General features: G+C 38.1%; 1 protein-coding gene across 1 annotated transcript in view; it reads left to right on the top strand.

Annotated features, from left to right (window-relative positions):
• Specc1l (sperm antigen with calponin homology and coiled-coil domains 1 like) overlaps nt 1-12,525 on the top strand; it is a 147,747-nt gene that overhangs the window by 84,679 nt on the left and 50,543 nt on the right. The window contains exons 10-11 of the mRNA XM_048784893.1: nt 9,877-10,054; nt 11,884-12,040. Coding sequence (XP_048640850.1) covers nt 9,877-10,054; nt 11,884-12,040 — 335 coding nt within the window. The remainder of the gene's footprint in view (nt 1-9,876; nt 10,055-11,883; nt 12,041-12,525) is intronic.

A 12,525-nucleotide genomic window follows, 5' to 3' on the forward strand; every position in this document is an offset into this window, starting at 1 on the left:
TTTTTTTTTTTTTTTTTTTTTTTTTTTTTGCTCTTGGTATTAGCAAATCTGGTATACATTTTTATCAGAAGTTTTCTTATTAGAAGTGGGGGAAATGAGTTATTAATAGATGCAGATTTCACAATAACTTCGTTGTTGTATTATAATAGGTGATGGAGAATGCACACTATTACTAGGCACTGTTTTCACAGTTCTTCATGGGATGTGTATTATTGTCATTCCTATTTAGTAGGCACTAAAAATGAGGCCTGAATAAGGTAAATAACTTGGTTAATGAAGAGTAATCCTGGAAGCCTCACTCCGAGCCCATTTTCCATCTCCATGCTGCATATTGAAGCTGAGGCTTTAGAGGATTAAGTTCAGCAACTCTTTGGAGCCCGTTGGAAAGGACTTGCCTGTTCTCACACAGATCTTTATGGTAGAGTGCTCACTTGAACCTGTTTCCCTCCTTTTATAGTTTGAACTCCTTCTCTTATTCACACTGCTTGTTCATGTACCGAGGAAAGGTAACATCAGGCATGGCACTTCATTTGGGGTGGGTTTGGCGCAGCTCCCAGGTGTTCATGTCACTCAGGGCCCAAGAGCTTCTCCGAACATGCTCCAGGCCAGTGATATCCATGCACCATGAATTTTCCAGGTTGTGAAATTTAGGCTGTGTGGGTGAAACTATAAGGTATCAACAAGTGTGAATGAGAAATCAGGATTGTGAAACACATTCAGTTAAAGAGCTGAGAGGACTGTCTCCATGAGCTCAATGTAGCACCAGTGCCTAAAGAGTTGAGTTTGGTGATTGAATGGACCCCCATACCTATCAGTCTTGAGTGTTTGGATAAGTTGATTATGCACACATTGGAAGACAGTGGAGCACAAGATGGTGCTGCTGCCCCTTTTCCTGCAAAAAGTCTTGCTTTCTATCCCTGCTTATTGGCTTCTGGTTCATTTGATTAATTGTGACCTGAGCTTTTTTTCCTCCCCTTAAAAAATCCTCTTGCTCAGGGGACAGATAGTAGAAGGTTTCAAGTCCCCTTTATCTGAACACTCTTCTTTCTTGACATACCACCTCGCAGTGGATCCTCAAAAGATTTATATTTGTGTAGCACAGAATCATTGGCCTCACCATGGCCTGGCCTTTGACCTCTTAATGCTGTACCCTCATCTGTAAATGAGAAGCAGTGAGGAACACCTACCTCACAGGTTGTTTAAGTTTTTCTCCCTGTCATCAGACTTTCACCCTTATACTCCACTGATGCTGCTGATGTTGAGGTTTTCAGTGACCACTCCGTCATTACCCAGTCAGCTCTTTATCTTAATCTGCCAGCAGCATTTGGTACTGTTGAGTGCTCCCTTTTCTGGAACATTCTTTTTGTTTCCCTGACACCACACCTTACATCTCATCCTCTCTCCCAGGCCACTCTTTCTCCATCTCCTATGCTAACTTCTCTTTTTTCCTTGAATTATAAATAGTTGCATGGCCCAGAGCTTATGTCTTAGGCTTTTATTCCTTATCTGTACACATTCTCTTTGCTATTGTCTCCTCTGTCATGGCTTTAAGTGCTACTAAAATACTGTCATATTTATGTCTCCAGTCTGTCCTCAGTTGCCTTTCTGGCTTCATTTCTTTCCCTCTCACTCACTCTGCCTAGACATATGGGCATCCTTGCTTCTGTGGGCAGTTAGGAATACTCCTAACTTAGAAACCTTGTCCTGGCTCTTGTCTGGCTCTTGCTGGGACGCTGCCTGAATGTTTTGATGTCCCTTCCAACTTGACTTCAAGGCTTCAATCAAGTTGTTCCTCCTCAGGGAGGCCCTGCATTCCAAAGGTAAAGTTGTTAATATGTCTAGATGGCACCTTTCTTCCACATGCCTGTACCCTGATTGTTCTCTTTATCACTTGCTCCCTTTTAACATCCACATGCTCTGTACCTTTTATTGTCTTTCCTTCCACTAGATCATAGTTCTGTGTGGTAGGATTTGTCTGTTTTGATCACTGAAGTGTCCTCAACACCTGTAAAAGTCCTAGGCTCTTGATAAACAATTGTGAGATAAGTGAATGAAAGAAAAGCTAAAGCCTTATAAAGTGCTTAGCACAAAAACCCACAGTAAATATCCACTGTTTGGTTTTATTGCAATATGTACGAACTTTTAATTAGTAGCACAAATGACTGAGAGTAGTGGGTCATAATAATCTACAAATAAAAGATTTTCAGCAGCTGAGTTTTACAGATTTTTGCTTGCTGCCAGCAAATAGCCCAGAGAAAGCATCCATATGAGTTGTGTCCTGGGCCTCTTCAAAAAACTGTATGTATTGAAGTCAGAGGTGGAAACCAGTGGCTCAAGAGCATTCCCACTCTGCCTCAAGGAAATAAGTCCTGATTTTGTTAATCAAATCAGATACACACACACACACACACACACACTTTTTTTAAATTGTAGATAAACACAATACCTTTATTTATTTTGTGTGGTGCTGAGGATCGAACCCAGTGCCTCACACGTACCAGGCAAGAGCTCCACTACCAAGCCATATTTCTAACCCCTAAAATCAGCCTTTTGATCTGCAGTGAATGCCAGTAATGGTTAGAGCCAAAAGCCAGGCATGCCATGGCCTCTGAGAGTATGTGTAACACTGTGCCATGCCCTGGAGCCCTGATTCTAGCTTGGCCACAGCTGTGTGGTACTAACCTGAAAAAGCCCCCATCTGGAGGGCTTTGGATAATCCTCAGACATAAGAGAGTATCAAGTCTGGCCTCCCAGCTGGCCTCTGAGGAGGATGAGGATGAGAAATGACTCAGGACTTTACTAACCTTGTGAGCCCTGGTTGTAGCCAGCCCTAATTGCCCTTTTCTACTCTCACTGCTGTGTTCCCAGCTCATCTTGGTTGGCCACAGCAGGGTGATTTTTATGAGGGATGGTTCCAGCAGTGTTTCTCAAACTTACCTGAGCCACTTCTTAAATAATGGGATCCTGGGTTTTCTTTCACATTATAGACTCTTTAAAGAAAGGGAGGTTGGAAATCCCATTTTCATAAGCACCCAGAGTGATTTTTAGAAGGATAAACTTGGGAAACTGGGCAAAAAAAAATTACAGCCATTTAGTTATTTCTGTTACCTTGGCTTTTGTGAGTGGGGAATGAGTGTGGGGCAAAGTTATCGAAGACAGACTAAATGCCTTGAAATTCTAGACTCTCATTTTATTATCTGATAATGCCATGGGGCATGGGATGTATGCTGTTTGTGTTAATGTTGGTCTCATTCTCCACTCCAGCTTCTTAAAATGTTGTCATGGGGCTTAGTTGGAATATTGTAAATATAGCAGGCAAGGGAATTTTTACCTGGGAAGTTGTCAGTACAGTGATCTTTTATCTTAAATAGTGATTCGAGAAAGTAACCACTTACAAAACTGAAAATTAGCAAGTGATTCTTAGCCATAAAAAAGCACTGTGGTTATCTGTACTGTGATAAGATAGTAGGATTCCGAGTTCTGTCTTGAACTGCTTTTCTTCCTTGATTGTCTTATTTATCTTGGTGTACATTTAAAAAAAAAAAAAAACATAGTCTGTAAAGTTACATAGGCTGTAACTTTCAAAGTTTCAGTGACTTCATTACTAAAATTTTAAAAGGTGCTGTCTCTTATTCCACTTACCCATTTTTTTGTGTGTGGGGGGCACAGGTACTGGGGATTGAACTCAGGGGCACTCATTGACCACTGAGCCACATCCCCAGTCCTGTTTTGTATTTTGTTTAGAGACCGGGTCTCACTGAGTAGCTTAGCGCCTCGCCATTGCTGTGGTTGGCTTTGAACTCGTGATCCTCCTGACTTAGTCCCCCTCTTCCCCCCAGCCACTGGAATTACAGGCATGCACCACTGTGCTCGGCTCTGCTTAATTAGAGAATTTTGATTTTTCTGATTAAGTATTTTATGATAGTTTTTTTTTTTTTAAATCACCATGCCTGTATGTCATTTTCAAGAAAATGTTTCAGACCAGAGAAACATTGTTATACACGGACTAATCAAATGGCTAGGGTCATGAGTGGTGTCACCTCAGTAATTTGTGAATAGTGTGTGAATTAGCATTTATGACTTAAACAGAAAAGCATAGATCTGCTACTGTGTAGCAGAGGTTGCTGATACAAACAGTTGAAAAGGTCTTTACTGTCCTCATTTGCACAGTGATCTTACGTGGTATAGAATATTAAGCAGTAATCTCAGTTGGCTGATAGAAGTGGTTGAAGAGCCAGAGATTGCTCCAGTACCAGTGTAGTGTTATTTTCACCTCTCATCAGCTCAGACCTGTACCTCATAATGACGCTTCAGTCAACTATAGACCACATGTACAACAGTAGCAGTGTCATAGAGCCCAGGAGCATAGTAGGCTATATCATCCATGTTTATGTAAGCATATTTGTACAATAGAAGAAATTTGCCTAACAACCCACCTCTCAGAATATATCTCTGTTGTTTAAGTGATACTTAAACAAATACTGTAGGCAGTTGATTAGTCTGAGTGTTGTCATTATTTATACTGATACTAACCTCTGACTTGTGACTCTTTTTCCAGCTTTCTTTTGGTTGGTGCTTGCATGGCATATCTTTTCCCTTCCTTTTGCTTTTAACTTATCTGTTTTTATGTTTAAATTGGGTTTTTTTAAATAGGTAGTTTATAGTTGGGTCTTTTTAATTTATTCTGACAATCTGTCTTAATGGTGCGTTTAGACTCTTCACCTTTTAATAGAATTGTTAATATGATTGGACTAAAATCTACCATCTTGATAAATGCTTCTATTTGACCTGTCCTATTTCTTTATTTATATCCTTTAATAACTTTTTGTTAATGGTTGCTTTAGGTTAAGGTTCATCAGCATTGGCCTTATTGACATTTTGGGCTTCACAAATCTTGGTTGTGGGAAGTTGTTTTGTACATTGTAGTATGTTTAGTAGTATCCTTGGCCTCTGTCCAATGGGGAGTAAGTACCCATTAGGATATCAGTATCATCCCCATGGTCCCAGCTGGGGCAATATCTCCATATTGCGGGGGAGGGCACAAAATTACCTTCAGCTGAGAACTGGAAAAAGAAACATGGTTTTCACAGTTTTGTCTAATTTTGGCAGAGAAACCAAATGGGGAATCCTAACTGACTTTGCATATTTTCTGCCTTTTCTATTAGACACTTAAATAAATTAGTTACTTTAAATGCTCTATCACAGATAGTTACAGCATCTGTGCCATATTTGAGTCCTTTTTAATTTTTGTATTATGTTGTGTCTTGGAGTAATGAGTTGGAAATATCCAAAATATGGCTTTTTTCCTTACTTTTTGTATTTTTACAATGTTTTATTGAAAATTGGACATCTTACATAAAAAGTAGATTGGCTTTATGTCTTAGAATAGAATTTTTTTTCCTTTTGCTAGGTCTTTTACTGTGTGAGTTTGAGGTAGTTTACTCAGGAGCTAAACTGGGTTGGAGATTTGTTGTTGTTATGATTACCCTTGGTGTAGAACAGGCTTCCAGTTCTTCTAGTAATATTTTATGTTTAGAATGGGAACTGGGTTTCCAGAGGGATTTGTTGTTGTTATTTTGTTTTGTTTTTAATGTCTTGTCCAATTTTAGCTTTATCCTGCCCCTTGCATTGTGTCCAGGGGAAAGTCTATCTAGTATTCTTGGAACTCTTTCAGCTAACAATTTCCTACTTGTTCATTCATTGGGAGCATATTTCCCTTTATAACCTTGATCATATTTATAATAGCTGCTCTAAATTCTTTTCTGCTAATACTTACATTTAGGCCATCTTCAGATAGACTTCTATGTCTTTTAAGTGTAGATCATTTTTTTCCTTTATCTTTGAGTATCTTGCAAGTTTGGATTCTATCCTAGGCAATTATAAATCATACATTATAGATATTCTTGATTATATTACAGTCCTGTGTAGCATATTAGTTTTTATTTTAGCAAAAACTCCAACTTCTCTCCTGTAATCGAAATACCTCTCTAGTTTTTTGCCCTTGATATAACTCCTCGAAGTATGAATACATATGGATTTCAGAGGTCAATGAGAGATTGAAGCAGAGTTTACAAACAAAATTTGGCCTCTTTTTTTGTTATTTTCTGGTAGTTCCTCCAACTTTCACTTTCCAACAACTTTTCAGCAGCTATGGTTTTCCCAAAATATGTTCTCTTCAAGGTAATAAGACTGTGACTTTTAACCAAATATTATCTGTCCCAGTTGACCTCAGCTGGAGCCTATATTTATGAAAAAAACAGATTAAAATTAAAAAATAAAATTAGTGAACTCATCCACTGCATTTTCCTTCTTCCATGTATATACTTCCTTCATTTTCTGTCTACTGTTAGTTTCTCTTTGGTGCTTTTAAGCAATTGATTTTCATAGTTTTTCAAGATTTTACAGTTTTCTGCAGGACCATTGTTCCAATTGGAACTCCTCCTCTATATATAGAAGTTAGATATTCAGACTCCTATGTTTGTTTAACTTTAAAAAATAGACAAATGCACCTCTTTTGGGGGGACAGGGAGTATTGGCGATTGAACCCATGAGCAGTGGGCCCCTGAACTACATCCCAGCCATTTTATTTTATTAACAGTCTCACTAAATTGTCCAGGCAGACTTTGAGTTTGTGATCCTCCTGCCCTAGCTCCTGAGTAGCTGGGATTACAGGCATGTGCCACTTCATGTGGCAAAGACTCCTATTTTAAACCTGATAATTTTGCCTATAAATTTGATTTGACACACAGGGAAGGTACAACTATAATACCTATTTATTTCTATGATTTCTAAAATAAGAATTAAATAGCAGACTTATCCACTCATATTATCTCCAGCTGTCTGTTGGAAGTAAACAGAATATATCTCTGGTTACGCCCTTGGGCTTTCTGAGATGCTATTAGCTCATGCTATTATTGATTATTTCCTTCTTCTATATCTTCCATCTTAATAGGCTCCTTGCTATCATCATTTTAAAATGTTCACATTTTTTCTACATTAAAAAAAAAAAATCTGTAGTTGGGTGCGGTGTCAAACACCTATAATCCCAGCAGCTCAGGAGGCTGAGGCAGGAGAATTGCTAGTTCAAAGCCAGCATCTGCAAAAGTGAGGTGCTAAGCAACTCAGTGAGACCCTGTCTCTGAGTAAAATACGAAGTAGGGCTGGGGATGTGGCTCAGTGGTCTGGTGCCCCTGAGTTCAATCCCTTGTCTCCCCCCAACCTCCAAATCTGCCTCTTGTCATCCACTGTTATACCTTCTCCCTTACACTTGCACAATTTGTCACATCTTTCCCATCTGCTACTCAGTCTTCAATACATGCTAATCTTCTTTCTCCACCAATTGCTCTCACCAAGGTGACCTTTGACCCCTGTGTCTCCAAGTACACTCCCTCTTCAACAGCTATTAGCTAATAATTTCCAATATTATACATTTACTTCAGACTTTTTTCTTCGGAACTCTTGCTCTGGTTGCTGACTCCGTATCTCTCCTTATAGATCTCAGAGGTTCTCAAATGCAGCATGTTTGTCTCTATTTTCCAAAATACTTCTATCTTTTCTTAGTATAGTAACATCATCCTCCCTACCTCCACATCCACTCAGACAGCAAGTCTGTTGTTGCTACCTTTTTAAAGAATTCTTTAATCTGTTCACCTTACATCTTCACTTGTGTCACCCAAGTCCAAGTCATTGTCATCTGTTTTCTGTACTATCTAACACAATATCTGGCATGAACCTCTTTAATACACTGCAGCCAGAACATTGCTAACCTGATAAAACCTTCATTGTCTCCCGCCTTCATTGTCTCCTCCAAACTCCGTATAGTTCACCTGCTTGACTTTCCATTGCTTTTGCAGCCTCACCTTGCTCTGTTCTTCCCCATGGCTTCAGAACATCACCATCTTGCTTAACATGTAAATTGGGAACACTTTCCCTTCCAAGCTCTCCTTTGCCTATATAAATGCAATTAATTATCCTTTTGGTTTCAACTTCACTGTCATTTCCTGAGCAGGCCTTTCCGGACCTTCCCTGAAGACTAGTTGTGTCATCCACTGGGTTCCTAAAATCCCTCATGAATTGTTAGATGTCTGGCTTCGTCTGTAGACTTAAGTTCAAGAAGGCAAGTTTCTTATTTCCTTTCTTCCTTTCTCTGACCTTTGCACTCAGTCCAGTGCCTGGAAAATAGTGGACACCCAAATGATTTTTGTTTAATAAATGAATTAAGATAAGAATAGTTCCATAAGGCAGTAGAATAGAATCTATTACTGTAAAATGTAATGCACTAATCTTATTTCCTGAAGAGAGCTAAACTGACAGTTTGACATGAAGACAGAAACCAGCCTGTTCTCTGCAGAAGTAAATGGTCCTGTGTTCTTACTGTGACAAGTGCCTTTGGGCAGCTTTGATTCTCAGTGAAAATACTTCATGAAATAAATGGCAGCAGACTGTTTTGTGACTGTTGCAAGTTTCAGGTAGTTTTGGGGGACTGTGTACTAGGATTGGAACCCAGAGCCTCATGTGTGCTAAGCATCTGCTGAACCACTGAGCTATACCCCAGCTCTACCACAAGAATAACCTGTTTGGGCTTCCAGTACATTTTTAGAAAGTTTAGCTGTTGGACTATGGCAGGGACTATCTGCCAAAATGAAACAGACATGGATGGATCCTTAGCAGATGTGCAGTAAAAAAAGACTGAACTAGAATTAGACATTGGATACAGATATCAACAATAAATTTTGTGAACATGTTCCCAATCATGTGCCTTTAAAGTGTATAGTAAAAGAGAAAAGATTGAATAAGGCAACTTAGACACACTTTCCATGTGGATAATGACCTAGGTTTTTGGTTTGTCTGTGAGCGAGCGGAAGGGCTCTCTACCACTAAGCTACATCTCCAGCTCTTTTTATTTTTTTGTTTTGAGACAGGATCTCACTAAATTGCCCAGACTGGCCTTGAATTTGCAATCCTCCTGCCTCAGTCTCCCAAGTACACAGGCATACAATTTATCTGTCTTTTTAAAATATATATATTTATTTTTTGTAGTTGTAGTTGGACACAACAACTTTATTTTATTTATTTATATGTGATGCTGAGGATCGAACCCAGGGCGAGTGCTCTACTGCTGAGCCATAACCCCAACCCCTATTTGTCTTTTTGATCTTTGTTTTCACGTTCTTAATTTTCTGTGTTGTTCTTTGGAAGACTAAGATTTTTAGGGAAATAATCCCCTAGTTTCAAAATTGTAGAATGGAAGTTTTGATTAAATTTAAAATGTTGATTTCTGTTTCTGCTATTTCCGTGTTCTGCTAACTTTGTTTTGTCTGTCAGACTTTGTGCATAGTATGTTCATCCTGTAAGGATAAATACCAACTGTTGACAAGGTTCAGGATTCTGATTGATGCTTGCTTTTTCTCTAACTTATACCTTTGCTCTGATTTTTATCTGGATGAAATATAGTCCCCCAACCTTCTCAACTAATAAGGCCCAGCTTAATGCCATTATGTTTTTGAAGCCTTCTCTGCTGCTAAAAACAAAAGGAATGGCTTTTCCCTCTGTGGTTTGACAGCACGTTACCATCCTGATATTCTGATTATCCTATCCAGACTTGTCTATGGCTATACATATGGTGATAGTGTCCCTACTAATCATAGGCAAATAGGGCAAGGTTTTATTTAGTTTGTGCCTTAGACCTAGATCTGATAGGGAATCTCTAAATTTTTGTTGAATTGCATTGAAGAGGTAAATGACAAGGACTTAGAAACATTCATCTATATCAAGAGCTCATCCCTAGAAATAAAATATTGAAATTAGTGATTTACCATGTTCCCTATCTACATTTTAGATTGTTGGAGTGCTTTGGATTAGGAAGAAGAATGAACCTCAAGTTTTAGAGAACTAAAACTCTTCCTTATACCTATATTACTTCAATGTTCAGCATCAGATTTATTTATTGTGACTCTTTCCCCTTTTACAGAACATCTATTAAGAACATCTTCAACCAGCCGACCTGCTTCTCTACCAAGAGTACCTGCCATGGAAAGTGCCAAGACTATTTCAGGTAATGACTTTTATCTGATTTTTCTTTTAAAAGACTTCCCCAGAAGTATTTAATAGTATAATAGATGACATGTTGAAAATATAGCTTCATTCAGAGTTGCTAGAGTTGCAAAGTACACCAAAATTTTTTTGGAAGCTAAGATTTCCAGTGTGGTAAAACCATCATATAATGATGAATTTGATGGTCTTTATTTGTCATCTGAACCTAACTCTCCCGTTTATCAATTGTTTATATTATTTTTCCTCATGGCCTTAACACTTAATAGCTCGACTATAAATGGGACCATAAAAGAAGAAATTCCTATAACTCTGTCTCAGTACAGTTAATGCCCTCCTTGTATATGAAGTGAGCTTTGTACAGCTTCCTTCTTCCCTCCCTCCCTCTTTTTTTTTTTTTTTAAATATTTTTTTTAGTTGTAGATGGACACAATATCTTACTTTATTTATTTTCTTTATGTGGTGCTGAGGATGGAACCCAGTACCTCATATGTGCGAGGCAGGTGCTTTACCACTGAGTCACAGCCCCTCCCTCCCTCTTAATATGACATGTGGATCAGGACTTTGTATAGTTCTCATTACACCATAGCTAAGTTGTTAAACTAGTAGGAAAGTTCTGCGATCAGCTAATATTACTATCCCAAGGCCTTTTTCTGTATGTTTTTCTTATAACAGAATTCTTCAGATTCTTTCACAATCTGTTTTCTCTATTTTATGGAAAATTTTGAGAGGTTTTCTCTTTCGGTTTCCTAGCATACCACTTAAAAGAAACTACTGGTTTAAGACATAAAAAGAGCTGGGGGAAAATGAGTAATATATAAGCATTTTATTCTAAAATCATATAATAGTAAGAAAGCATCTGTCCCCTTCGGATGTTTAAGGGGATAGCTTTATTAATGCAGAATTATATGCTACTGTCGTTATCTTAAAATCATCAATAAAAGTGTTATATAATAAAAGAAGGACAGTTTTTACAAATAGTGAGGAAAATATTACTGTTATATAACATTGCTTGCATTAAAATTAGCTCAGGAATGTTACAGTTAATGGCTCTTGTGGCCCCATCCTCTTCTGAGGTTAAAGAGGACTGTCTGAGGTCAGGGACTTGGGTGCTTCACTCGTCACTGTGCTCAGCCTGATATCCTCAGCATCCAGCAGTGCCAGTGTTGTGCCCAGTGCCACCCTGGTAGACAGTGGCTTTTGTTGCAGCTGTATCAGAAGCCAAAGGGCTGCTTCCACTTAACAATCCCCAGAACTTTCATAATTCTAACAAGGTGCAGTGCCTTGCTATGTCAGACTCTCAAAATAGGACTTTTCAGAAGATTGTGGCCATTTCTCAGTAATTGACTCAATACCTTTTGATTTTCTGTTTGTCTCATTGATTTTTTTTTTTTTTAAATTGGGCCTGACCTAGAATTACATATAGTCTTATAAACAAGCATTTTTCCTTTCTGTCCCCTTAATAGTGTTTTTGGCTAAGTTCAGAAAGAATGTATTGATTTTCATACATCCTGGGTATTGGGCAGGATTGAGTAGTTGCAAGTATTGCTCTGGTTTTTTAGTTATATTTGTAATTAAGCTGACTATATATAGTACTCACTATGATACTTGCTTAGTAGAGCAATGGTAAGATACTTCTTGTCCAGGGAAAATGGGATTCCATACATATTTCAACTACAATACTTTTCACAGATTTTTTTTAATAAAAAATTTAAAAAATCAATAAGATAAAGTAGTATCTGTTCTTTTTGGACTCTTCAAAGCAAAAATCTCAAGAATACAATCTAAAATGTTTTTGCTCTAATATGCTTAATTACTGTTTCTCGTACTCAGTATCTCGAAGAAGTAGTGAAGAAATGAAACGGGACATTTCTGCACCTGAGGGAGCATCACCAGCCTCTCTTATGGCTATGGGAACGACGTCACCACAGCTGTCCCTGTCCTCTTCTCCCACAGCATCTGTGACCCCCACGACCCGCAGTCGGATAAGGTAGAGAATAGTTAGTGTTGGTTCATTTCATGTGTACCTTTCCTGGCCTTTCAGATCAGCTTATAAAATAATGCCATCTGAGCACCTGAATTTGTTCTGTCTTTTTGCATTAAGTTGTTGACTTATGTTCTCTTTTATGTGAAGAATTGGGTAAATAGTATGGAAAATAATGACAATAAGAGACAATCTGTAAGCAGCTGAGTATTTTGTTTTTCTTTTTTTTAAATTTTTTTTTTTTAAGAGAGAGAGAGAATTTTTTTTAAGATAAATTTATTTATTTATTTATTTTTTAATTTTTTATTGTTGGTTGTTCAAAACATTACAAATTTCTTGACATATCGTATTCCACACTTTGATTCAAGTGGGTTATGAACTCCCACCTTCACCCCATACACAGATTGCAGAATCACATCAGTTACACATCCATTGATTTACATATTGCCATACTAGTGTCTGTTGTGCTCCGCTGCCTTTCCCATCCTCCA

The sequence above is a fragment of the Marmota marmota genome, unplaced genomic scaffold (genome assembly GCF_001458135.2).
Source record: "Marmota marmota marmota unplaced genomic scaffold, marMar, whole genome shotgun sequence".
Classification (NCBI taxonomy): domain Eukaryota; kingdom Metazoa; phylum Chordata; class Mammalia; order Rodentia; family Sciuridae; genus Marmota; species Marmota marmota.